At 42.5% G+C, this 27160-nt stretch overlaps 1 protein-coding gene across 2 annotated transcripts in view; it reads right to left on the bottom strand.

The window, feature by feature from the left end:
* MAN2A2 (mannosidase alpha class 2A member 2) overlaps positions 1-27160 on the bottom strand; it is a 135410-nt gene that overhangs the window by 42450 nt on the left and 65800 nt on the right. For both annotated transcript variants that reach the window (XM_075858122.1, XM_075858123.1), the window contains 6 exons: positions 17330-17501; positions 14215-14342; positions 11534-11707; positions 2601-2787; positions 1160-1337; positions 633-835 (listed from right to left, as the gene is read on the bottom strand). In XM_075858122.1, the coding sequence (XP_075714237.1) occupies positions 633-835; positions 1160-1337; positions 2601-2787; positions 11534-11707; positions 14215-14342; positions 17330-17501 (1042 nt within the window). The remainder of the gene's footprint in view (positions 1-632; positions 836-1159; positions 1338-2600; positions 2788-11533; positions 11708-14214; positions 14343-17329; positions 17502-27160) is intronic.

Below are 27160 nucleotides of genomic sequence, written 5' to 3'. Positions count from 1 at the left end.
TATTCACAGTTCAGCTAAGTGTGCACCACAATTAAACAATGGTGACAAACATTGTATCTAACACTAAGTGAAATCACTCAACCACCCAATCTTTGAGTGATTGATTGCTGTCTATCAATAACGCAGCAAAAACGCAGGGTGTGCATGTGGTTTACTTCATGCATACCCATTTAGTCAGTGTAGGGCTATTTTAGTCCACCCAGCTGCCTGTCAATACCACAGTGCAGCAATCATTATATGAGCCCACTTGTCCAGCACGGACCAGTTTAATCAGTTGACACGGTCAACTTTATTCCATTCGTTTATTTTGATTTCCAATTCCCATTGTAGTGCAGCGAATCTTGCACTCTAATGGAATATTAGCGTTGGTGGAATCGCTTTATAATATAATTAGTGATCTCACAAAATTTACACCATATTTCGGGTTAATGGTATGTGAGTTTGGGGGTCACTCACACATACCAGTTTGCACCAATGAATTTTTATATATTTTAATGTTAATCAATAAAGGTTATTTATTAATTTCACATTAGACCACATCTTTTCCCCTTTCCCATCCCTATTTCATTCTTTGTCTATAACAACAACCATGGTATTTTTTTTGGGTAAAGTCTACATGTTTTTATACCTACCGTATGTGTGACTCCAGCACCCTGTCCATGGTTTTGTAAAAAGGTCTTGATGTATAGTATCCAGTCCAATAGTGATCTTCCCGGTCAGCATAGGAAAAGAAGTCCCCAGTAAGCACAGGAAAATCAGGAGGTTTCATTCCTGGGGTTACGCCCATCTTCTTATATACAGTGTCAAAATAATCTGACAAAGTTCCAAACTGAGCCTGTAGAGGGAGCCCCAGTTATTAGCAAAGAAATTATGAGACCAAAACACAATCAGATAGTCTGAGAGATGAAGAAACAAGTAGACATGAATATAAAGGCTGCATATCCAAATGTCTCACGGTACAACTTTAGGCCCAGACGTATTTACAGTGTGATTAACCCCTTCTCTTGCACCAAGGCCACGGAGGGGTGAAAAAACAAGAAAAGGACCAAGAAGAGCAGAACTTTTCGATCACTCCTTTTCTCTCATTCACTTCACTGCTGCCAATAATGCACTGCTGTCATGGATACATATTAAACACTATATATTTATTCACGCTTACTTTAACATGAAGTTCTGGGTGGGAGTTCATGTAGTCAAAGAGCTTCTGGTAGTTTACAAACTGAGCATCCCACTCCTGCATTTTATCATATCGGAAGTCATCACCTAAGGGCACAAGAACCACCTTACTGCGGTATAGTTTGGATTTCTTCCTATATTGATCCAGGAGGAGGTTTGCCCTGTAAAGATAAAAGAGATGATGAATGAGGCCAATAAAACTACCATAATCACATTGAGGGTCAGGTATTAGTGCTAGTGCAGGGGAGACAATGCTTGTGCTCCTCATGGAAACAAACCATTTGCTTGTATTCATTTAATAAGTTTCACTCCATTGTTCACCTTCATGATTTATCCTTTTTTTTTTTTAAATGAAGTTTTACATTAACAAAGGAGATAAAATACAAACAAAATGTAAACCCACATCTTATTGTTATTTCGCAATTCTTCCTGCAAGGTCCTCAAACAAACGCTTTGTAGAAATCTGGTAGATAAAACAGAAGTTCATCTTTGTTCCTTTTTCCTCTATTTTAGGAAGGTGAGGTGGAATTTAGTGGAATCTGCCAGAGTTTAGCTAATGAGGAAAGCTTATCCTGTCTAGATTTCTTCTGCAGATGGAGCAGTGTGGAAGGTTTCTGGTGCAGCAAGCTGCGGCAGCCCAAAGACCACCATACTTATCACTTTACATGCAGTAAAGAGAGTGTGTGTGCGTGTGTGTGCGTGTATAGGTGGATGTTCAAAACAAATGCCTCTTGAGACACATAGAATTTTTCACTTTTTGGATTGCAATATGGTACGGAAAAGGATGAATAAAACAGAGAAACGAAGCATTACACAATGCCCATTCAAATTAATCGTCTGGCTGTTAATCTGTGTAATGCAGGACAGGATAGGTCCTCCAGAGCGGTAGATGTTCCTTGTAGCCGCTCTTCATTCTGGTTAAGCGTTGGGGATCCTGAATAGGGGTCCCCTATTATCTGAGAATCCCCTAACAGGGTATATGAAAATAGGTTTTCTAAACTAGACAACCCCTTTAATGGGATCCATTAGGATCGGTTCCAAAATTGATTACAATGTGGCTGTAATATCTATCATGGATCCTGTAACAGAAACTTTAATACAAGTGTGATTAGAGCTTTTCAGAGAAATGTGTGCAAAGCAAAAAGCATCCATTAGGTGCCAGTTCAGTATATTAATAGTGTAATTAATGTGAGAGTACAGAAGTGAATGGCCGCAACGTACCAATCTTCTAATGGCTACTTCCAGCAGGATAAATCACCAGTCAAAAGAAAAGTTCTAGTATGATATCTGCCTATTGGTTCAGTGATTTCAGGCAAGAATGAAAATTAGCTGCTATTAGCAACACCACTTCTCTCCAATCTTCACATTGAAATAATTACTAGCAATATATTTAGCTTCTCGGACACCGGTGACATATCACTTACCGTTCAGCTACATTGGACTCGGTGATGGCCTTTGGTGGTGTCTTCCAAGGGCAATTAATTCTTCCTCCTGGCAAGCGCCTGAAATCAAACTGGCAGCATATTTTGGGATCAGGGCCACATGTATGAGGCACATCATAGCTGTAAAAGGGCATCATGTGGCAAAATATATCAGTGCTGGAATCTGGGTCTAAGAATTGGAGAACAAGAGAAACAACTTGTTAAAAATGTATATTTACAATTCACTAATTCAAGTTAATGTTTTGCTTAATTTTCTTTATAGTAGTATTATTTTTTATAATTAGAAGCTATACTAGATGTAACAGCCAGGGCAGGCATTTGCTTTCCTATTCACGGCAGCATCTGGCTCTGGGCCGCCGCATCCCTCTATCATTCGCGCTCTCCATCGCCACAGCTCTCCTCCTGCACTCACTAGTGTGCATGCGAGCTGACCTACCTATTCTTCAAGGACCAGGGCGTGCCTAATTATTCACCCAGCTTTCCCAGGGTATAAAGCGATCCTCCCTTGTTTAAATTCATTGCCTCAGGAATTTGGTACCTTCTAGCTCACTAGTGCTTTTCTGCTGATTGTTTGTTTAGAATTCCTTTGTTTGCCTCTGCTTGTACCCTTGACTATCCTTGCCTACTGCCTGCCCTGACCTCTTGCAAGTGACCCTTGACGAACTTCTGCCGCTTTGCTCGACCAACCGTGAGTGCCCGCTTGCCATCTGCCTTTGCTATGCCTGATCCTGCATACTGTCTGTCGATTTAGTACTACGCCTGTTTATGTTGGCCGTCACCAAGGGAGACTACTGGGGCACAGCAACGAAGTCCAGACCTCTATATATTGGGTTAAAGATTGAATACATGGTTGATCCCCTAAGACTCTGCTCCTTTGTTTAGCCCTTCCTAAAATCCCTTGGTGACAAAGTGGGTTCACACCATCCACAGCAGACCCCGTGATAGTTTCACTATCGTCACTAGACATAGTAAATAGTGAGTTTAAATACAAGAACCATATAATAGATTATCTTGTGGAACTACATGTAGTATTGTTAAGTCTCCTAACTACCAGGATGGAGCCATAACTGCTTCCATCTTCATGAGAGGAACCTCCTGGCCCTGTTCTCTTCCAGGCCTCTATATGAATTATTGTCTGGGACCACGAAAGTTAGGTCTATTTGAAGACAAGACTTCTTGGTCACTGAGACAGAAAGGGATGTCATTTGATTGACAGATGTAGAAAGGAGGATATAATTTGAAGCAGAAGGGGGAATCACAGAAGAAAATGACTGCAATCATCTTACATTGCATGTTATATCTATTACAGAAGTCACGTGTTTTGTCACTGAACTTCAGTTTTAAGTGAATCTCCACTTTTAAAAGCAAGCATTAGCTACAGTCTGCAAGTAAACAAATCTCACATTATGTAATATTGTTTTTACCCGAAAAAAAAATTCTACAAATGTGCTGCTGCCTGGAAACCATCAACAAGCACACTATTTATTGTTGTTTTTCAATGTGTCTCTTTTCTGGACAAGCTATTGTCTGAATTGCTCATAGGAAAGTTAAAAACACTGCAATTTGTTATATCAATAAATAAATACTCAATATACTAGGTCGGAAAAATAGTGTTGGATCAACTCAGGTAGGCTACATACTACCCACAAAACACTGAGCGAATAAAAGCAATAGGAGAAGAAAACAGCACATCTTTGGTATCGGGAGAACAACAACTAACAACCAGAACCAATAACCAAGCCCAGGAGGAAACAAAAGAGGGTGGGATCTGTGTGTCCCCAATTAATTCAACGAGACAAGGATTTTATGGTGAGCACAAAAAAAAAAATAATCGAATTTTCTCGTTAATATCATTGGGGGACACAGCACCGTGGAATGTCCTAAAGCAGTCTAAGTGGGTGGGCAAAAGTAGGAATCTACCATGCGACCCGCCTAACGTACACGAGTTATGAGTACCTTGAGACCCATGTTGGCATGAGAGGAGGCTAGAGCATGAATATTGTAGAACTTCGTGATGCTATGCACCGAAGCCCAGGTAATAGCCTTGTAAACCTGACAGACTACCCAGGATGCACAAACAGCCTGTAAAGGATCTGCCAGGCACAGCTTCGGGGTTAACGCCCATAGATAATCAGTCTGCACCTGCTTCTATGTCTGTGAGACTGACTCCATCTTCCACCACTCAGGGTGGCAGGCTTAGGAGTGGGAGAACCTATCACAGCCTGGCCAGACGGAGCTAGCTCCCGCCCTCTGTCTATTTATACCTGCCTTTCCTGTTCTTCCTTTGCTTGTGATTCTTCTCGTTTGGTTTCCTGGCCCTGCTGCAGCTTCTTGTACCATTGTCCTTGCTTCATATTGACCCCGGCTTGCTGACTACTCTCCTGCTCTGCGTTTGGTACCTCGTACACTCCTGGTTTGACTCGGCTTGTTTACTACTCTTCTGCTCTGCGTTTGGCACCTCGTACTCTCCTGGTTTGACTCGGCTTGTTCACTTCTCTTGTTGCTCACGGTGTTGCCGTGGGCAACTGCCCCTTTCTCCCCCTAGCTCTGTGTACCCTTGTCTGTTTGTCTGTCGTGCACTTATTGAGCGTAGGGACCGTCGCCCAGTTGTACCCCGTCGCCTAGGGTGGGTCGTTGCAAGTAGGCAGGGACTGAGTGGTGGGTAGATTAGGGCTTACTTGTCTGTCTCTCCACCCCCGTCATTACACAGCCCTTGGGGAATTGCATGGTCTTGCCCCTTGACTGATAGGATTCCGGAATCACAGACCTAATACAACAAGCATTGGTAGCCTTGAAAGCCACCAAGACTCACTCAAGAATTCAGTCACAGCAAGGTAAATCCGAACTGCTCTAACCCTATTAAGACAATGAAGGCGGGCTCCCGCGGTTGGGATGAATAGGGGCAGTAGGGAGAGAGGATAATGTCCTCATTGATGTGGAAGGTAGGGACAGCCTTCGGGAGAAATGATGGGACCTGATGGAACACTACCTTATCCCTGTGAATCACCAGGAAGGGAGACTTACAGGATAGCGCCACCAGCGCTATCTCATAAGCGCTAAAAGGGGAAGGCCTGCAGAGCTCCCAGAACCAAGTTGAGATTTCTGGGTTCAGAGGGTTGTCAAAAAGGAGGGGACGTATGAGCCCCACCCAGCAAGAAGGTCTTCACTTGGAAAGCCAGCGTTCACTAAAAGAGGATAGAGAGGAGATCTGGCCTTTTTAGGATGCCAGGCCCAGGCACTGTTCCAGTCCGGACTGCAAAAATGCTCTCCCCCTGCGTCTCTCCCCAAGTGTCTCCCCGACTCTGCCTGGTGTCTCCCCGCTCTGCCCGTGTCACTCCGCTCTCCCCTTGCATCTCCCCGCTCTCCCCCCTGCTCCCCTCCTCTGTCTCCCTGCTCCCCTCCTCTGTCTTCCTTCTCTCCCCGTGTTTCTCCGCCCGGCCATGTCCCTCCCTGTGTTCAGCGCCACAGCAGGGAGGGACATGGAGAGAGCGTGATAGAGATCAAGCCCCTGCATGCCAGCTGTGACACGGCTGTGTTAAACTGTGCAGTGTGAATGACCTCGAAGGCCAACACCATCTTGCCCAGCATGCGCATGCAGAATCAAATAGAAACTAGAGCTTCCTGGTGAAAAAGAGCCACCCTGGCCCGGATGGCGCTGATCTTCTTCCCCGGGAGGAGAACATGGGCAGCAGAGACGACTTCTGTTCGTTGATGATCCATCCGAATCTTTTCAAGGTGTCTAGGGTGATCCAGACTATTTTCCTCTTTGGAGGAGTCCTTCACCAAGAGATCGTCTAAATCAGGGATCTCAAGCATGCGGCCCCTGGGGCTGTCATCTGCGGCCCGCGGGACACAGAGCCTCTAGTATAGGCTCTGCTCCGGGACTCTGTGGAATTCCCTGACATCGCTGTCCACATATGGATAGCGATGTCTGGGGCTTCCCCAGAGCCAGAGTCCCGTGCAGAGCGTTAGTATAGGCTCTGCTCTGGGACTCTGTGGAATTCCCTGACATCGCCCTCCATATATGGACAGTGTTGTCAGGGTCTTCCATAGAGTGGAGTCCCGGGCAGCGCGCTAGTATAGGCTCTGCTCCGGGACTCTGTGGAATCCCCTGACATCGCTGTCCACATATGGACAGTGACGTCTGGGGCTTCCCCAGAGCTGGAGTCCCAGGCAGAGCGCTAGTATAGGCTCTGCTCCGGGACACTGTGGAATCCCCTGACATCGCTGTCCAAACAAACATCGACAGTGATGTCAGGGGCTTCCCCCGAGCAGGAGTCCCAGGGATGTCTAGAGCTCAGCTGGAGTCCCAGGAAGAGCCTACTAGCGCTCTGCCCGGGACTCCAGCTCTGGGGTTGCCCCTGACATCCATGTCCATATATGGACAGTGATGTCAGGAGCAGAGCTGGAATCCAAGACAGAGTGCTAGAAGTGGCTCTGCTCCGGGACCCCAGCTCTGGGCAAGCCACTGACATCACTGTCCATATATGGACACTGATTTCAGTGGCTTCCCCAGAGTTCCGGCGCAGAGACTATACTAGTGCTCTGCTCCAGGACACCGGCTCTGTGCAAGAGTACTAAATAGAGAAAGAATCCGTAAATCAAGGTGAACCGTCGGCAGCACTTGGGTGGCCTTTTGTTCCAATTTGCAACAGGATATATATACTGCACAAACTACAGACAAGCTGAAAAATAAGTAAACACAAACCAAACAAAAAAACGTAATGAAGATATAATACAAAGATGCTGATGATCATATAGCCAAAGTTATTCAAAAGTGGATGTTCACTTTAATGATCTGCTAACAGTCATTTTATTATTTGATTAAAGGCTATGTACATATACTCTCCAAGCTCATTTTTTTTTTATTGATCAAATGCATCTAAAAAAAAAATTAAAAAATTAATTTCAAATATCCTACGTCTTGGTTTTGTGCCTACAGCTTCTATGCAGACCTATGTGTATTAACCCCACTGTAGATAGCGCAAAAACCCCTCTAGATAGCGCCACTTAAGCTCCCTCTAGGAGCGGAATCCCCAGCCAGCACTCTGGCCGGGAATTCCCCTCCTAGAGGGAGCCCCTGACGTCTCTCCATCCCCACTGTAGATAGTGCCACCCCATTTCAGATAGTGCCATCCCCCTGTAGATAGCAACCCCACCACTGTAGATAGCATTGCACCCCCCCTGTAGATAGCACCAGCTAAACTCCCACTAGGAGGGGAATCCCCGGTGTCCAATCGCTCTATGCCGGGGATTCCGCTTCTAGAGAGAGCCTGTTAAGTCACTGTCCATTTGGACAGTAACGTCAGGGGCTCTATGTAGGAGCGGAATCCCTGACAGACACTCTGACCGGGGATTCCGCTACTGGAGAAGCCCCTGGCATCACTATCCATATATGGACAGTGACGTCGGGGGCTATTCCTGGAGGGAGGGGGCACTATCTGCAGGAGGGGTGGTGGCACTATCTACAGGGGGCATGTTCCAATCTAAATGGGGGTGGCGCTATCTGCAGGGGGGGTGCTATCTGCAGGGGGTAGCGATATCTACAGGGGGGATGATTCTATCTACAATGGGGATGGTGCAATCTACAGGGGGAGGCGCTATCTGCAGGGGGCGGCACAATCGACAGGGGGTGTGGTGCTATATACACAGGGGTGCTATATACAGGGTGTGTGGCACTATCTACATGGGCACTGTAGCATTATATGGGCACTACCTACAGAGGACACTGTGGCGCTATCTACATGTGCTCTGTGTGTGGCACTATGTGGGCACTATCTACAATGGGAAGTGGGGCACTATGTGGGCACTGTGGCACTATTTACAGTGGGCCCTATCTATGTGGGCACTGGCACTATCTACAGTGGGCAATGTGGCACTAATTACAGTGGTATTGCGTCATTATCTACATGGGCACTGTGGTATTTTCAGGTGGCTGGGACAAAAAAGACCCTAAGAAATAAAATTCATCTATTTTTTTTAATATCCATGAAAAACGGATGGCAAATGGCGGTTAAAAACAGTCAGACGGCCGGGAAATGGATTAAAATTTTGAGACACGTTGACAAAAAAAAACATGAAAACCTTACAGCTGATCCGTTGTTAACTGCCCTTTTTTTCACATCGTGTGAATATAGCCTTAAAGTCCTCTTCACTCTCCGCTCACAGTGGTCCAGGGTGATGGAGCGAGAAGGAGACTAATTGTTACAGAGCTGTACAGAGTATAGAGCTATATATATATCTCTATACATATAATATAGATAAATATATATTAAAAAAAAGACAAAAAATAGTTTGGTTTTTTAAAATTTTTAGTGATTTGTCTGCTCATAATAAAAATTAAAAACATGGAATTAATTAAACTAATCTAGAAGATGAAAGCCTCATAAGTTTTGTAAAAAAAAAAGTCAAAATAGTTGTGACATTTAAAGCGGTTGCAAAGATATCGTTTAAAGAATGCATATCAGAAATGGAAAATTTGACCTGGACACAGGGACATCAATGACCCTTGGCCATGAAAGAGTTAATGGTAAAAGACTAAAAGCGGAACCTATGTACTCTGATCTTGAAGTCAATCTCCCATCTGTTTCCTACTTGTTGTTAACTTATCAAATATCTGCTAAGTGTAAAGGATCTGCCAGGCACAACTTCTGTGGATACTCCCATAGGTAATCAGTCTGCACCTGAGTCTATGTCTCTGAGACTGACTCCATCTTCCACCACTCAGGATGGCAGGCTTAGGAGTGGGAGAGCCTATCGCAGCCTGGCCAGACGGAGCTAGCTCCCGCCCTCTGTCTATTTATACCTGCCTTTCCTGTTCCTCCTTTGCTTGTGATTCTTCTCATGTGGGTTCCTGGCCCAGCTACAGCTTCTATCTATTTGATCCTGCTCCATACTGACCCTGGCTTTCTGACTACTCTCCTGCTCTGCGTTTGGTACCTCGTGCACTCCTGGTTTGACTCGGCTCGTTCACCACTCTTGTTGCTCACGGTGTTGCCGTGGGCAACTGCCCCTTTCCCTTTGCTTTGTGTTCCCTTGTCTGTTTGTCTCGTGCACTTACTGAGCGTAGGGACCGCCGCCCAGTTGTACCCCGTCGCCTAGGGCGGGTCGTTGCAAGTAGGCAGGGACAGAGTGGCGGGTAGATTAGGGCTCACTTGTCCGTTTCCCTACCCCCGTCATTACACTAAGGAGCTGCAGACACAAAACGGTAGGACATTTTTAATCAAGACTTTTTGCAAAGTATTTAATTTTTTGTTTGGCAACAAGGTGTACATACCCTTTAACCCGTTAGTGACCGGCCCATCGTGTTTCTACGTCGGTCACTAACGGGCCTTATTCCGATGCCATAGACTTTTTACGTCGCGGCATCGGAATAAGTAAACAGAGCAGGGAGCTGCCAAATCTCCCTGCTCTCAGCTGCCAGAGGCAGCTGAGGGCTAGGAGCGTCCCTGCTCTGCCGGGTGAGATCGATATTAGTATCGATCTCACCCGTTTAACCCCTCAGATGCGGTGCTCAATAGCGAGCACCGCATCTGAGTGGTTTTGGAGAGAGGGAGGGAGCTCCCTCTCTCCCCCACCGACACCCGGCGATACGATCGCCGAGTGTCTGTGTCTCCAATGGCAGCCGGGGGCCTAATAAAGGCCCCCAGGTCTGCCTGGAGCGAATGCCTGCTAGATCATGCCGGAGGCATGACCTAGCAGATGCCTATCCGTTTTAAACGGACAGGCATAATACACTGCAATAGAGAAGTATTGCAGTGTATTATATTAGCGATCGCAGAATCGCATATTATAGTCCCCTAGTGGGACTAGTAAAAAAGTTTAAAAAAAAGTTTAATAAAGTTAATAAAAAAAAAATGTGAAAAAAATATGAAAAACCCACTTTTTCCCTTACAAAATGCTTTACTATTAAAAAACCAAAATAAAGTAAAAAAGTTACACATATTTGGTATCGCCGCGTCCGTAACGACCCCGACTATAAATCTATTACATTATTTGACCCGCACGGTGAACGCTGTAAAAAATAAAATAAAAAACGACATAAAAATTGCTGTTATCTGTGAATACTGACTTTAAAAAAATTTGATTAAAAAGTGATCAAAAAGTCGCATCTACTCCAAAATGGTACCAATGAAAACTACAAGTCGTCCCGCAAAAAAAAATCCCTCATACAACCGCATCGGTGAAAAAATAAAAACGTTACGGCTCTTCAAACATGGAGACACAAAAACAAATAATTCAGAAAAAAAAGCGTTTTTACTGTGTAAAAGTAGTAAAACATACAAAAACGATACAAATTTGGTATCGTTGCAATCGTAACAACCCGCTGAATAAAGTTATTGTGTTATTTATACCACACGGTAAACGGCGTAGATTTAGGACGCAAAAAAGAGTGGCGAAATTTCACATTTTTTTCTATTCCCCCCCAAAAAAAAGTTAATAAAAGTTAATCAATAAATAATATGTACCTCAAAATGGTGCTATTAAAAAATACAACTTGTCCCGCAAAAAACAAGACCTTATACAGCTATGTCGACGCAAAAATAAAAAGGTTATAGCTCTTGGAATGCGACGATTGAAAAACGTAAAAAATAGCCTGGTCATTAAGGTCCAAAATAGGCTGGTCATTAAGGGGTTAACATTACACTACAATACAACTGTAGTTCTGTACGTCCTCAATATGGAAAGCAATAAGCCCACTGTTTTAGCAAGAACACTTATCAGTCCGTTACAAAATATTGAGTGAAAAACAAATCAGTTAAGTGAAAAATCAATCCTTTCGTTGTCCTGCAGGTGGCTGCGATTGTGCACTTATATAGTCAGACAGTCTGGCAGCACATCTGCGGAGTACACTACAATTCTCCAGACTCACATGCTTAGTACTAGTGCCAAGGAAACGATTGGCGGTTTCTTACCCCATGTCTGTCTCCACATAAACTCCAAGCTTCGAGTGGCTGAAAAATGTTTTTTAATAGAGTAATGCACCCGCTGAATCAGCATGTTGGTTAGATTAGAGCGTTTTAAAAGGTATGGCATGGTGGAACTGTGTCCAAAAGGATCCACTGCCCATCCTGACCTTGGAATTACACCTAAAATAAAATGATATATATTTTTTGAAACAACATGAAAAAAACTTGGCATTATTAACCAGTTGCGGACTGCCCATACACTATAAACATCACACTTAACTATGCAAGAACTTTCTAAATGCAGATTATTTGTCATACAAAAAAGATTATTTTCTCTTCTTACCTATCTCTCTCTCTAACTCTATAATCTAATCTATCTATCTATCTCTCACTATCTATCTATCTATCTATCTATCTATCTATCTATCTATCTATCTCTCAATCTATCTATCTCTCAATCTATCTATCTATCTATCTATCTATCTATCTATCTATCTATCTATCTATCTATCTATCTATCTATCTATCTATCTATCTATCTATCTATCTATCTATCTCATATCTATCTATCTATCTCATATCTATCTATCTATCTCATATCTATCTATCTATCTCATATCTATCTATCTATCTCATATCTATCTATCTATCTCTATCTATCTATCTATCTATCTATCTATCTATCTATCTATCTATCTATCTATCTATCTATCTATCTATCTATCTATCTATCTATCTATCTATCTATCTATCTCATATCTATCTATCTATCTCATATCTATCTATCTATCTATCTCTCATATCTATCTATCTATCTCTCTATCTATCTATCTATCTATCTATCTATCTATCTATCTATCTATCTATCTATCTATCTATCTATCTATCTATCTATCTATCTATCTATCTATCTATCTATCTATCTATCTATCTATCTATCTATCTATCTATCTATCTATCTATCTATCTATCTATCTATCTATCTATCTATCTATCTATCATATCTATCTATCTATCTCATATCTATCTATCTCTCATATCTATCTATCTCTCATATCTATCTATCTATCTATCTATCTATCTATCTATCTATCTATCTATCTATCTATCTATCTATCTATCTATCTATCTATCTATCTATCTATCTATCTATCTATCTATCTATCTCGTATCTATCTCGTATCTATCTATCTATCTATCTCATATCTATCTATCTCATATATATCGATATATAGTATAGTTCTAATCTACATTGCAAGTAATGACAGTCAAAGTCGTTGTGTAACCCCAGCCTAACTATACTATATATCAACATACTGTATAAGTTAGATGGATAGATAGATAGTTAGATAGAGAGATAAAAATAATAATCTTTATGTGGATGACGCAAAAAATACACATTTAGATAGAAACATCATGATAATTATAATATCTTTATAGATCTACCTAAATGCAGATGTCATACAAATAAATATCATCATTATTTCTATCTATCTCATATATATTGATGTATTGTACAGTTTTAGGCTGGGGGGGGGGGGTAACGCATAACAAGGCATAACAATAATTATTGTTTATCCCTGTATGGGTATAACACTATATCTCCTTACACTACTTGGTATTTCTCGCTTTGAGACATCTCACCGGTTGTATCTTTATTCTTATGATAGATTTGGGTTCTGAGAGACAATATTTTTTTTTTCCCATTTAGTTATCATTTACTTCACTTGTTATATCACTAGATATAATATGACAAGTATCTGACTATGCAGTGACCAGATACCCGACCTTCTAGGTGTGTCTTTTTTTGTATGGAGTCCTCTTGTGTTTTTAATATGTGTTGTTATAATTCTATTTAATACACGTTGTTAGGTTGATACTAAGATAATATTTGACTTTTGTGCTTTTGTTGGGTATTTAAATGAATGTCTGGTTTGGACTACCCCTCACCCCATAACAGGTCCCCCGAAGGCCGGAAAGTCCTCATTTCACTGACAGTAACAGCAGTAAATCAAACATTACTCAGCGCCCATTGAAATCAATGGGTCATCTGTGCAGCATATGGATGGCATGGTCTAAGAGTGAAAGCCACTGTAAAGAGCTCTGGTTAAAGGAGTTTTCCAGCCCCTAAAAAGCACTTTTAGCTGCAGCCAAATACTGATTTGCAACCTGAAAGATGGCACCTGAGAACCGGTCACAAGGGGAACCCCAGTAGTCTGTTGTGCAGAAACATCACTATGGACTACACAACACTGCTGCAACAACCAGCTGTTATCTATCATGGTCACATGGACAATATAAATTGGCGGGATGACTCAGAAACATAACTGAATTTAAAAAGTATAGTAAACTACCATTCATTGACAGCAAGCAGGGATCTTGAAAATATGAAAGTATACGGGAAATCTGATTTTATAATTATAAAATGATTAAACTTTATATACATTATTCTGGAACATTCATTGAGAGGGTTTCGAGATTTGTTTTTTTAGACTGAATGAATGAAATGGAGGTCACTGAAATCATGTGGGGCAACTATAAATTTGGCGGAACAGCTAACTACCTACAATCAAAATTAGAATGCCTTCTTTTAATAATGGAGTTTTCTTTGGCAACAAAACTGAATTAGTAGATTAAAAAAAGACAGATCCTTTCGAATAACTCAGAGAAACCAGTAACTTCCTTACCTATGTTTTTCTTAAGCCACTGATGACCTTCTATCATTTGGTCAATCATAGCAAAATAGTGAGTATTGGCTTCATCAGGCATCACCCAGCCACCAGTTGTCATTTCCAGTTGCCCATTAGCAACTAACCTAATGAAAACAGAAGCATAGGTCACAAGAACTGATGAAAGAAGTAATGAACGTAATAAAAAATATGAGTGGAAATAGATCTGCAATACAGTGTGTGTATATATATATATATATATATATATATATATATATATATATATATATATATATATATATATATATATATATAGAGAGAGAGAGAGATATATATATAGACTAATTTATAAATAAAAGTTCATGAAAGAAGCATTCTGTGAATAGATGTTTAAGGCATAGTCCTAGGATATGCCATAAATGTCTGATAGCAGGGGATCCCATTGCAGGTTTCCCCACCTTTCAGAAAGCAAGGTTCTAATGTCCTCTGTTCAGCTTTAGAGCCCAGCAGAACTGGACTAGTGGAGGAGAAGTGTTGGAGAGTTAGCTATAGCTGGACTCTAGTTATAGTCTACAGGACGTTACAGAAACAGCCATGATGATCGGTAACGTGGATCAATCTCTATCTTAAATATTCTTGTCTATTTTATTCACATGAGCTTCACGAACATTAAAATAGAAAAAACGAAAAAAAAAAAACAGAACTCACCAAATTCCTATTTGTGAGTCTGCAAGCTACTGAAACAACTGTCTAGTAGAAACCTGACAAAGGTAGTTCTGTCAGCGTTTGTCTAGAGCAGGGGTCTCAAGCACGCGGCCCGCGGGCCGCATGCGGCCCCTGGGGCTGTCATCTGCAGCCCGCGGGACACAGAGCCGCTAGCATTGGCTCGAGACTCTGGAATTCCCTGACATCGCTGTCCACATATGAACAGCGATGTCTGGGGCTTCCCCTGAGCCGGAGTCCCGAGCAGAGCGCTGGTGTCTGCTCTGCTCCGCGACTCTGTGGAATTCCCTGACATCGCTACCCATATATGGACAGTGTGTCAGGGTCTTGTCCAGAGCGGAGCAGAGCGCTGGTGTCGGCTCTGCTCCTGGACTCTGTGGAATTCCCTGACATCGTTGTCCACATATGAACAGCGATGTCTGGGGCTTCCCCAGAGCCGGAGTCCCGAGCAGAGCGCTGGTGTCGGCTCTGCTCTGGGACTCTGTGGAATTCCCTGACATCGCTGCCCATATATGGACAGTGTGTCAGGGTCTTGCCCAGAGCGGAGCAGAGCGCTGGTGTCGGCTCTGCTCCTGGACTCTGTGGAATTCCCTGACATCGCTGTCCACATATGAACAGCGATGTCTGGGGCTTCCCCGAAGCCGGAGTCCCGAGCATAGCGCTGGTGTCGGCTCTGCTCCGGGACTCTGTGGAGTTCCCTGACATCGCTGCCCATATATGGACAGTGTGTCAGGGTCTTCCCCAGAGCGGAGTCCCGGGCAGAGCGCTATTATCGGCTCTGCTCCGGGACTCTGGGGAAGCCTCTGACATCGCTGTCCATACATCGACAATGATGTCAGGGGCTTCCCCAGAGCAGGAGTCCCAGTGATGTCAGGAGCACAGCTGGAGTCCCAGGAAGAGCCTACTAGCGCTCTGCCTGGAACTCCAGCTCTGGGCAAGCCCCTGACATCACTGGGGCAGCCTCTACAGAGGGCACTGGGGCAGCCTCTACAGAGGGCACTGGGGCAGCCTCTACAGAGGGCACTGTGGCAGCCTCTACAGAGGGCACTGTGGCAACCTCTACAGAGGGCACTGTGGCAGCCTCTACAGAGGGCACTGTGGCAACCTCTACAGAGGGCACTGTGGCAGCCTCTACAGAGGGCACTGTGGCAGCCTCCACAGAGGGCACTGTGGCGTTATCTACAAGTGGGTGTGTGACAGTATCTGAAGAGGACACTGGCATTATCTAGGGGTGTGTTGCATTATCTACAGGGGGCACTGTGGCCTTATCTACAGAGGGCACTGTGGCCTTATCTACAGAGGGCACTGTGGCCTTATCTACAGAGGGCACTGTGGCCTTATCTACAGAGGGCACTGTGGCCTTAACTACAGAGGGCACTGTGGCCTTATCTAGGGGTGTGTTGCATTATCCAGAGAGGGCACTGCGGCACTATCTACAGAGGGCACTGTGGCCTTATCTACAGAGGGCACTGTGTCCTTATCTACAGAGGGCACTGTGGCCTTATCTAGGGGTGTGTTGCATTATCCAGAGAGGGCACTGCGGCACTATCTACAGAGGGCACTGTGGCCTTATCTACAGAGGGCACTGTGTCCTTATCTACAGAGGGCACTGTGGCCTTATCTAGGGGTGTGTTGCATTATCCACAGAGGGCACTGCGGCAGCATCCACAGAGGGCACTGCGGCAGCATCCACAGAGGGCACTGCGGCACTATCTAAAAAGGGGCTGCCCAATCTTGACATGTGTGCTAACTGAGCCGCCGGACTGCATTTAACGACACTTAAACTGGAAAGCTGGATTGTTGAAATAAGCACGTGGAGAAATATCTCAAATTTTAAACCTAGCGCTATTATTATAGTAATGTAGTATTATTATTATAGTAATATAGTGTTATAGTAGTTCAAATAACTAATTGATTAACAATAATTTTGTATTGTATCAAATTTGAAAGTAATGCGGCCCGTCAACTTCCCATTTTTTCTATATGCGGCTCACTTACCCGGCCGAGTTTGAGACCCCTGGTCTAGAGTATTCAAAAGAGCATTGTTTAACTAAAGAAACAGGAGTCTACCTAGTATCCATAGCATAATTGCAGACAAAGCAGTAGAGGAAGGTTTCTTCTGCAGCAATCTGCCTCCCAGCAAGAGGCAAATGAATTGAATATAAGCTCTACCCCAACCTATTGTTTACATGGCTATAGGAGTGGAGGGCAAGTACAAAGGCACAATCCAAATGCCTCCATTAGCTTTTTTTATTTTATTTTTTTTACTTTCATGAACCTTTAAGCAGGATAGTAGAACACTTCTCAGAACCCCACTGGTTGTCATGACATAAAAGTCTATAGCCGAAAAACCCCTTTAAACAAGTAATATTTATTGAATAAGAAATATAGCAAGCATCAAGTCTGTTACCTGTGGACTGCTGCCCTCTTCTGGGAATTGATGTTGTCCCACCACTTTGAAAAGAAAGAGATCTCTGACCAGATGAACCTCCGACGGGGGTCTTCTTGTAGCTTCACCACCATGTTGTTCAGAATATGTTGTGTCTGGTCATAGTAATATTTATCAAATGTTTTTATCCAGCCTACCATACAAATGGAAGACAGAAATTAGATTGATGCAAGCATTATATAATTGTCATTGCGAAAAGATTTGCTCTCTATAGCACACATTTAAAGGAACAAACTTAAATATTATCTTTTCAACGTTTGCTGTGCCGTTAAATCCTATTTAAGCAGACATATCAGATGCTGATCTTAGTGTTCTTAAAGGAGTATTCCGGTTGGAACAAGTTGTCACCTATCGACTGGATAGGTGATAACCGCTGGATTGTTGGGAGGACGACCGCTGGTTCCGTGAACGATTGCCAGAACTGGGGTCCCATATCCCCCGCTTTCCCCACCTGCAAGCTCGCAGCCAGGAGTATTTGAATAGAGCTGTGGTCGAGCATAAGCCCTGCCGCTAAATTCAAACGCTATGACACTGACGGAAACTGCCGGGTGCTAGGCAGTTTCCGTCAGTGCCATAAATTACTGGCGATCGGTGGGGGTCACAGTGGTTGGACCTCCACCAATTTAATAGTTATGACCTATCCAGTGGATATCCACTGGAATAACCCTTTAAATATAATTGTAGACAGAAATTCCAGAAAATGTCTGCCCCTATAATAATGACTTCTCACATATCTCCTGTTCGAAGAACCTTCAGATACATTTACATACATACAAAATACCTTTATCAGCTTTCTACTAGTGTCAGTGCTCCTTTAACATTTCTATCTTTATTGTAAGGTTCACCATGTCAGCTATGAAGCTCTACAGTATTTGTAATTCGCTTTTCTTGTTCGTGGTGGAATTTAGTAGCCCCAAAATGTGAAATTCATTTGTCCTATGTGAAATCATAGAGAACAGGGCAGAATAAGGGTATAACCCTTGGTCTTATTCTTAGTGAGTAAAGCCTCCTTTGTCTCTACTACAAAAGGAAACCTTGTGTATTTTGTCTGCTGTAAGCCTCATGTTGTCTCTTCCTATGGAACCTTTTTGTACTACAAACACACCTCAATCTCCTCTCCACTGAATAAAATAATAGGAATCCTGAATCTTTTCTTTATATGTTCTGTATGCATCACTTAAATGAAAGGTGTAAAGAAATTGGTCTTCTAAATATGGGTTAGTGCAAAAAACATACAAAATAACAATTATTAAATTGTTAAGCTGACGTAAACATTGTAATTTCTACAAAATGCAACATTCAGGTCAATAATCTCAGTGTCTGTGCCCAGTTGTAGACTGGACTCAATGAATAGAGTAAAAGGAGCCTTAATAACATGCTATAAAAAATCTGTTGTGAATATGGGGCGGTTGGAAAACAATAGATGTTTAAAGGCTATGCACAAAAATGTCTATCAGTGTGATTGGTGCAACTTTGTAATGACTTTTTATTACAAAAAATGTTTAATTTTTGAGATACAGCTGCTTTGTATCCTGTATACAGAGGAGCTGTATCTAGCGCTGAAACCTGTATCTGTAAGGTCCGCGGGAGACACTCAGGATCGAGCTATTATTGATCACATATAAATTCATAACTTAGGGCCTGTTCACATCAGCGTTGGCTTTCCGTTCCGTGGTTTCATCGGAGGTTTCCGTCAGATGAACCCCACAATGGAAAGTCAAACTGAAACCACAGCTTCCGTTTCCGTCACCAGTGATATCAATGGTGACGGAAACATTGCTAATGGTTTCCGTTTGTCACCATTTCGGCAGGTTTCCGTTTTAATGATGGAATCAATAGCGCAGTCGACTGCGCTATGGATTCTGTCGGAAAAACGGAAACCTGCCAGAATGGTCTCCACTGTCCCTGAACCTGTCAGTCCCGCTGACTTGACGGATTCAGGTCTCAGCACACAATACAGCCGCTCTGTACACAGAATACAAAGCAGCTCTATCTGAATAAGCAAAAATCACTTTTAATAAAAATGTATTACAAAGTTGCACCAATCACACTGATACACATTTTTATTAAAAAAATATCTATATTTTTCATACATCTGAATGTGGTTGTTTCTGCAACAAATCTGCCAAGTGTGAACATACCATAATTGATCACAGGGGTGACACCATGTATGGCCATCATTTATGGTAACAGAGAGGTTCATATTTTGTCAATAACCTGATTAGCAAGAAAAGGGTCTTACGATGGCCACAAGGCTATAGATGGAAAGATGTCTCAGGTCTGATTTCTATGGTTGAAGTAGCATCTTCAGGTTCATAAACCTACACACTGCCACCGGAGCAGTAGGCGTTTAATCAATTATTTTTCTATAAAAAATGGATATATATTGCTATCATTGGATAATGAGAAAATGATATTAGCTACTCCTAATGGATGAATGCAAAGTCATAATCTAGACTGTCGATGGGAATTAGCACCATATTTATCAATGGCCAATATACTAGACCAATGGCCAATATGTTATATATGGCCAATGGGTGGTGGAATGGAACCTTGTAAAAAAAAGTAGTGGCTACAGCAGTTACTTCTTAACAGCTACCGATCTAGGGTTAAAAACATGCTGCAGTTAAGAAATGAAATATCATATGACAATTATATTGCAAGAACTGTCCTGGGTAGGTGTGGAAGATACAGGTAATTTGCAAATCCAGGTATAATTGCTCTTCAAGTGAAAGGTCAAAATGTGAACAAATAACAAACAAGTTGAGCTTGCTTTATAAAATCAGACATACGATTCTATGTGTTTTTTAATAATTTCTGCATTAAGAATTTCAAGGAAGAGAAATAATTGAACCGTGATCAAAGCAACATCAAAGCAACATCAAAGCAAAGAGGTCGGGCTGCAAATCAATTTCTAAGGCACCAGGACTTGAACCACTGCAAGAAGACTCCCCCATTAGAATATAGCCTGCCAATTTATCCAAGGGGGAAGCAACTACTCATCCACAGAGTCACAAAACTTCCTAGAAGACGTTTCAATGAACTTCAGGATTCTCTAGCCTTTAAAAGGGTCGGTATTCATGATAACACAATAAAAAAAGAGACGGGGAAAAAAGAGGATTCATGGCAGAGTCGCAAAGAGGTAACTGCTGTCCAAGAGCAACACCATTGCTCGCTATACACTTGCAAAAAAGACACCTACAATATCCTCAAACAATTTAGGATAATGCTCTTAGGCTCCATGCACATGACCGTGCCCGTAATTATGACCCGTAACTACGGGCACGGCCGGCAGCAGACGGCCACCCGGACGTTTTTACGGGCCGTGCTCCCATTATAAAAGTATAGGAGCACGGTCCGTAAAATAAGAAAATAGGATGTCCTATTTTTTAAAGCTGGTTTCTACGGCACGGACACCCTCCCGTAGACATACGGGAAGATGTCCGTCGGCCATAAATATGAATGGGCCCATAATTACAGACCGTAATTACGGTCCGTAATTACGGGTGATTTTACGGTCGTGTGCACGGGGCCTTATTCCGTAGTTATTCCTACAGTAACGTACTAGTATGATGTTATGGGAGTGCTTAACTGCCTCAGGACCTGGACAACGTTCCTTTGTTGAAAGAAACAGGAATTCTTAATTAAACAAAAAAAAAATCTAAAGGAGAAGAATGTCCAGTCATCTGTGTTACTGAAATGCAAGTGGAGCAATTCCCCGAAGGCTGCTGGTGACTGCCGGGAGAAAGCGTGCAAATAAATCCGCAACCTCAAATCCGTCACAACTCTGATCGATAGTCTTAGGCTGGGTTCACACGACCACATTAACGTCAGTAATGGACGGACGTACTTCGGCCGGAAGTCCGTGACCGAACTCAGTGCAGGGAGCCGGGCTCCTAGCATCATAGTTATGTACGATGCTAGGAGTCCCTGCCTCTCCGTGGAACTACTGTCCCATACTGAAAACATGATTACAGTACGGGACAGTTGTCCTGCAGAGAGGCAGGGACTCCTAGCATCGTACATAACTATGATGCTAGGAGCCCGGCTCCCTGCAGTGTGTTCGGTCCGGGACTTGCGGCCGAAATACGTCCGTCTATTACGGACGTTAATGTGGTCGTGTGAACCCAGCCTAAGGATACAACCAGAACCAGAAGCTGGAACAGTAGCCTGGTGATCCTAAGGGAAGAGGCGGTTTCCTAACAATCTGTTCATAAGCTCAAACTGAAGCATGATAATTAGAATTAAGTCAAAGATCCGAAACACAAAAGCAAATTTACCTTTTAAATGGAGAAACATAACTAAAGCTTTGGATTAGTCAATGTCATGATTTTAACACAATAGAGTCGCTGTGACAAGAAATGAGCAGTTTATGTAAAAATATCTACTCATGTAACGCGGTTCTACGATTAATAAGCCAACATTCCTCAACAGTAATGTGAAAGACTGATGAGCGGCACGTGTAGTTGTGAGAATTGCTGCTTACGGCGGTCTAATGAGTCATTAAGTGGGTAGTTACTATCACAGGGGTCATGTGAGTATTGGATTATGTTCGTAAATACAATAATGATTCAAAAACGGTTATGGTTTACTCAGGTTCCCTTTGCCTTATACAACATTTTGTTTCAAGATCAGAAACCATTCCATCTGACAAATATATGATAATATGGAAAATCTGGAAGGGGACAAATACCTCTTCATATCAAAATATGTTTCAAAAGACGGTCATAAAAGCCTATGTAATTCACACATAATATAGGGTGAAAAAGGCAGCAAAGTCAAATGAAAATCTACAAAGTAAGGCCTCATGCACACGACAGTCGTCTTTATCCGCAATGACGAATCCGTCATTGCGGATAAATTACTGACTCATTTCTATCAGCCACGGACACCTTCCAGTATATTTCCGGGTGAGTGTCCGGGCTGTAGAAATAAGCCCTAAAAATAGGACTTGTTCAATTTTTCGCATTTACAGACCGTGAATGCGGATGACACTCCGCGGCCCGTCCGTGCAGTAGTTACTGACCATAAATACTGCACGGTCGTGTGCATTTAGCCTAACAATTATAGCGCATGAATTTGATCAATAAAAAGAACCCCAATGAACTGGACACTTTTCAAAATAACAATGACAATGGAAAACTCAAAAGAAAAAGGTGGGTATTGTATAAGAAGGCACTCAACCTCTATTGTGTCATGGACTCTATTGTGTCATGGAATCCAAAATAACCTTTATTCATAACAAAGACCAAACATTATAAAAACCATTTCAAAACAGACATAGTTTTGGGCCGATCATAAAGACGAAACCCTTCCCATAGGCATTCCAGTATTATAAGCGGAAAACTAAACCATATATTCCTCCCAGAAAGATGTTTGGTTGGCAGTAAATATCACAAGGATATACATACCTAAGGTAGAAACAAAAGTAAATACCAAATATATATACCAGAAAGAAAAATGAGGAGGAACAATACATCGCCACATGGAGATAAAGTGGCGGCTTCATCACAGGTTTCTTACACAATGTCCACCTTTTCATTTGAGTTTTTCTCTGTCGCATTATATACGTTTTATTTGTGTTTGCTTTATAGTGTCAGGTTATTAGTGTAATAAAAGGTCAAAAGGCAGCACTAGAAAATTCATTATTGCCTCATGGAGGTAAAGATTATGATTCTGTGGCGTAACATTTAGGGTATGTTCACACGACCTATTTTCAGACGTAATGGAGGACGTTTTACGCCTCAAATTATGCCTGAAAAGACGGCTCCAATACGTCTGCAAACATCTGCCCATTGCCTGCAATGGGTTTTACGATGTTCTGTGCCGACGAGGTGTAATTTTACGCGTTGCTGTCAAAAGACGGCGCGTAAAATTACGCCCGCGTCAAAGAAGTGCAGGACACTTCTTGGGACGTATTTGGAGCCATTTTTCCTTGACTCCAATGAAGAACAGCTCCAATTACATCCGTAAAAGACGCCACAAAAAACGAGAGTACATGCAAAACCGTCTGAAATTCAGGAGCTGTTTTCGCCTGAAAACAGCTCCGTAATTTCAGACGTATTTTGCGTTGTCGTGTGAACATACCCTTAGACATAAAATGCTCCCTGAGGCCATTGCATTGTAAACCAATAAAGGACCCCTAAACCCCCTTCCAAAGATTTCATCTTATTATGTAATATCTATAAGAAAAAGGGCCAATTGGGTATTTTACATTAAGATTCCAGCACAATTTTTCACTGTGCCTGGACAAACATTAAAAAGTCCTTGGCACTCACTGAAGTGACGTGGCCTCTTCGTTCTGCCGATTGCTGGGGGTCCAGGGGATTTTTACCCCCAATGATGAAACGTCGATGGCTTATACTAAGCAATCGGTTTAACAGCTTAACCCTTTCCCGCCGAAGACATTTTTCGGATTTTCACTTTTGTTTTTTTCTCCCCACCTTTCAAAAGCCGTAACTTTTTTATTTTTTAATCAATATTGCCGTATGGGGATTTGTTTTTTTGCGGGACGAGTTGTAGATTTTCACAGCACCATTTATTGTACCATATAATGTAGTGGGATACTGGAAAAAATTTGTGGGGTGGAATAGGAGAAAAACAGCGATTCCTCAATTTTTTCTGGCTTTCACCGTGATGTAAAAACGGCATGTTAACTTCATTCTGTGGGTCAATACGATTACAGAGATACTAGCTTTATATCGTAAGTTTTACTACTTTTACAAGGAAAAAACTTATGGTTACAAATAAAATTTGAGTTTTGTCGCCATATTCTGAGAGCCATAACTTTTTTATTTTTCTGTCGATTTACCGGTATGAAGGCTTATTTGTTGCAGGGCGAGCTGTAGTTTCTATTGGTACCACTTACATGAGACTTTTTGATCACCTTTTATTGAATTTTTTGTGGGAGATGAAGTGACCACAAAACAGAAATTCTGATGGCTCTAATTTTTGACGGCGTTTTTTTATTGTAATATTTCAGACTTTTACGGACGCATCGATACCAGTTATGTTAGTTTAATTTTTTGACATTGCTTGAGGGAAAATGTTTTTTTTTTTTTTTACTTTTCATTATAATTTTTTTTAAATTATTTATTAAAAATAACTGTATTTTACTTGTCCCCCTAGGGGACTTTAACCAGCGATCGTTAGATCGCTTGCACGATATACTGAAATACTAATGTATTGCAGTATATTGTGATTCTGACAGCCTCCTATGAAGCCCCCCCCAGGCTGCCATGCCAACCAACGGCACCCCCAGATCTCGCCGCGAGGGGGGGCCGTTGGAACATTACAGGGGGTCGCCCCCGTTTTTAGTAATTTAAATGCCCTTATCGGTATTGACCGCAGCATTTAACGGGTTAAACAAGCGGGATCCCGCTCGTTACCCAGAAGTGTCGACTGTAACACACAGCCGTCACGCTCGTCCTATGTACGGCGGATATTGGGAAGGGGTTATGTATGCGGCCTATTTTGGCATTCAGGACGCGTCAATTTTTTTAATTTTCGCCGCGTCAGGGCTTGTATTTTTTTAATAGAACCAATAATTATTTTTTCAGGGGGGTGGTCACCTTGCAGTATAAATGTTACATTAATTTTGCAAGTTAGTACGATTATGGCAATACCAAATTTATATCGGTTTACGAATGTTTTTGTTGCCATATTCTTAGAGCCATAACTTATTTATTTTCTGTCAGTGAAGAGAGTGAGGGCTTTTGTTTTTGCAGGAAATGTTGGCGTTTTCATTGGTACCATTTTGGGGCACATTCTCTTTTTGATCGTTTTTTTATTCCTTTTTTTGAAGGAGGGATGAATAAAAAAAACAGCAATTCTGCCATTGTTTTTTTTTTCTCCTGGTTCATTGTGCGGGTTAATTAAATTCTGTGATAATTTTATAGTTTCGGACAGAGCAATACCAATTGGGTGTACTTTTTGAAAAAAAAATAAAAAATTACACCATAAAGCATTTTAAATAGGGAACAATAGTTTTAGGTGTTTATTTTATTTTACTTTTTTTTTTTAAAAATTAAAAATTCAGTCCCGCTAGGGAACTAGACTATGAGGTTGGTTGATTGCTCATATAATGCAATGCAATACTTACTTTTTTTAAAGTGCATTATGCCTGCCAGAGTAAGGGTATGTTCACACGGCCTATTTACGGACGTAATTCGGGCGTTTTTGCCCCGAATTACGTCTGAAAATAGCGCCTCAATAGCGCTGACAAACATCTGCCCATTGAAAGCAATGGGCAGACGTTTGTCTGTTCACACGAGGCGTATATTTACGCGCCGCTGTCAAATGACGGCGCGTAAATAGACGCCCGCGTCAAAGAAGTGACCTGTCACTTCTTTGGCCGTAATTGGAGCCGTTATTCATTGACTCCAATGAATAGCAGCGCTAATTACGGCCGTAATTGACGCGGCGTTCAAGCGCCTGCACATGCCGGTACGGCTGAAATTACGGGGATGTTTTCAGGCTGAAACATCCCCGTAATTTCAGCCGTAACGGACGCCCTCGTGTGAACATACCCTAACGGTGACAAGAATCCTATCATGCACCTAATAGGTGTTAAGGGGCCTTTAAACTAATGGGTTAGTAGCTAGTTTCTATCCCAGCGGTTGCAGCAGGGTGTCAGCTGTATGTTACAGCTGATACCTGCTGCTGATGGCGTGGACTTAGCTCCTGAGCGCACGCCATCACAGCACCCTACATGTACGGCAGGAAGCACAGACCCCTTGGAGGCAGCGGCGAATATGTACAGCGCTGAGTGGTTAAAAAACAGTCCCTAATCTTAATTTGAACTGAGAGAAATATCCTAAAATTTGTAGTCAAACATTCCAAGTGACACAAACAAAATTTATTGTTTAACCCTTTAATGACCGGATACGCCTTTTCACGGCGGTCATTAATGGGCTTTATTCTAGGCCGTGGCCTTTTCACGGCGGCCTAATCAACTACCTGCATGGGTGTCCCGTGCAGGCTGGAGCAGGGGCTCAGCTGTCTAATGAGAGCCGGGCACCTGTCCAACGGTAGCTATCGTAGTTTACTTAGATCGCGACCATTTAACCCCTCAAATGCCGCAGTAATTATCGACCGCTGCATTTGAGTTGTTTACAGAGGGAGGGGGCTCCCTCTCTCACCCATCAGCGGCTCAAAAATGCAATTGCGGGCCTCCGGTGGGGCATCATGGCAGTTGTGGGACTAATAAAGGCCCCCATGTCTGCCCTGGCTGTGTACCTATTAGGACGTGCCAGAGGCACGTCCTAATAGATGCCTGTCAGTTTAAGGGTATGTTCACACGGCTTAACAAAATACGTCTGAAATTATGGAGCTGTTTTCAGGCGAAAACAGCTCCTGATTTTCAGACGTTTTTGTAACTACTCGCGTTTTTCGAGGCGTATTTTACGGACGTTATTGGAGCTGTTTTTCAATGGAGTTAATGAAAAACGGCTCCAAAAACGGCCCATGAAGTGACATGCACTTCTTTGACGCAGGCATCTTTTTACGTGCCGTTTTTTGACAGCGACGCGTAAAATGACACCTCGTGGGAACAGAACATTGTAAAACCCATTGAAAGCAATGGGCAGATGTTTGTAGGCGTAATGGAGCCGTTTTTTCAGGCGTAATTCGAGGCGTAAAATGCCAGAATTACATCTGAAAACAGTGCGTGTGAACATACCCTTACACGGACATGCAATAATGCTCTGGTATATGAAGAAACCAAAAAATAAAGTTAGCATATTATTTAAACCGCAAGGTGAACGCCAAAAAAAACAACGCAAAAAACAATGG

This window comes from Rhinoderma darwinii, chromosome 3, assembly GCF_050947455.1.
Source record: "Rhinoderma darwinii isolate aRhiDar2 chromosome 3, aRhiDar2.hap1, whole genome shotgun sequence".
NCBI classification, from domain to species: Eukaryota; Metazoa; Chordata; class Amphibia; order Anura; family Rhinodermatidae; genus Rhinoderma; species Rhinoderma darwinii.
The sequence above is the reverse complement of the archived record's forward strand: the minus strand, read 5'-3'. Positions and strand labels throughout refer to the sequence as shown.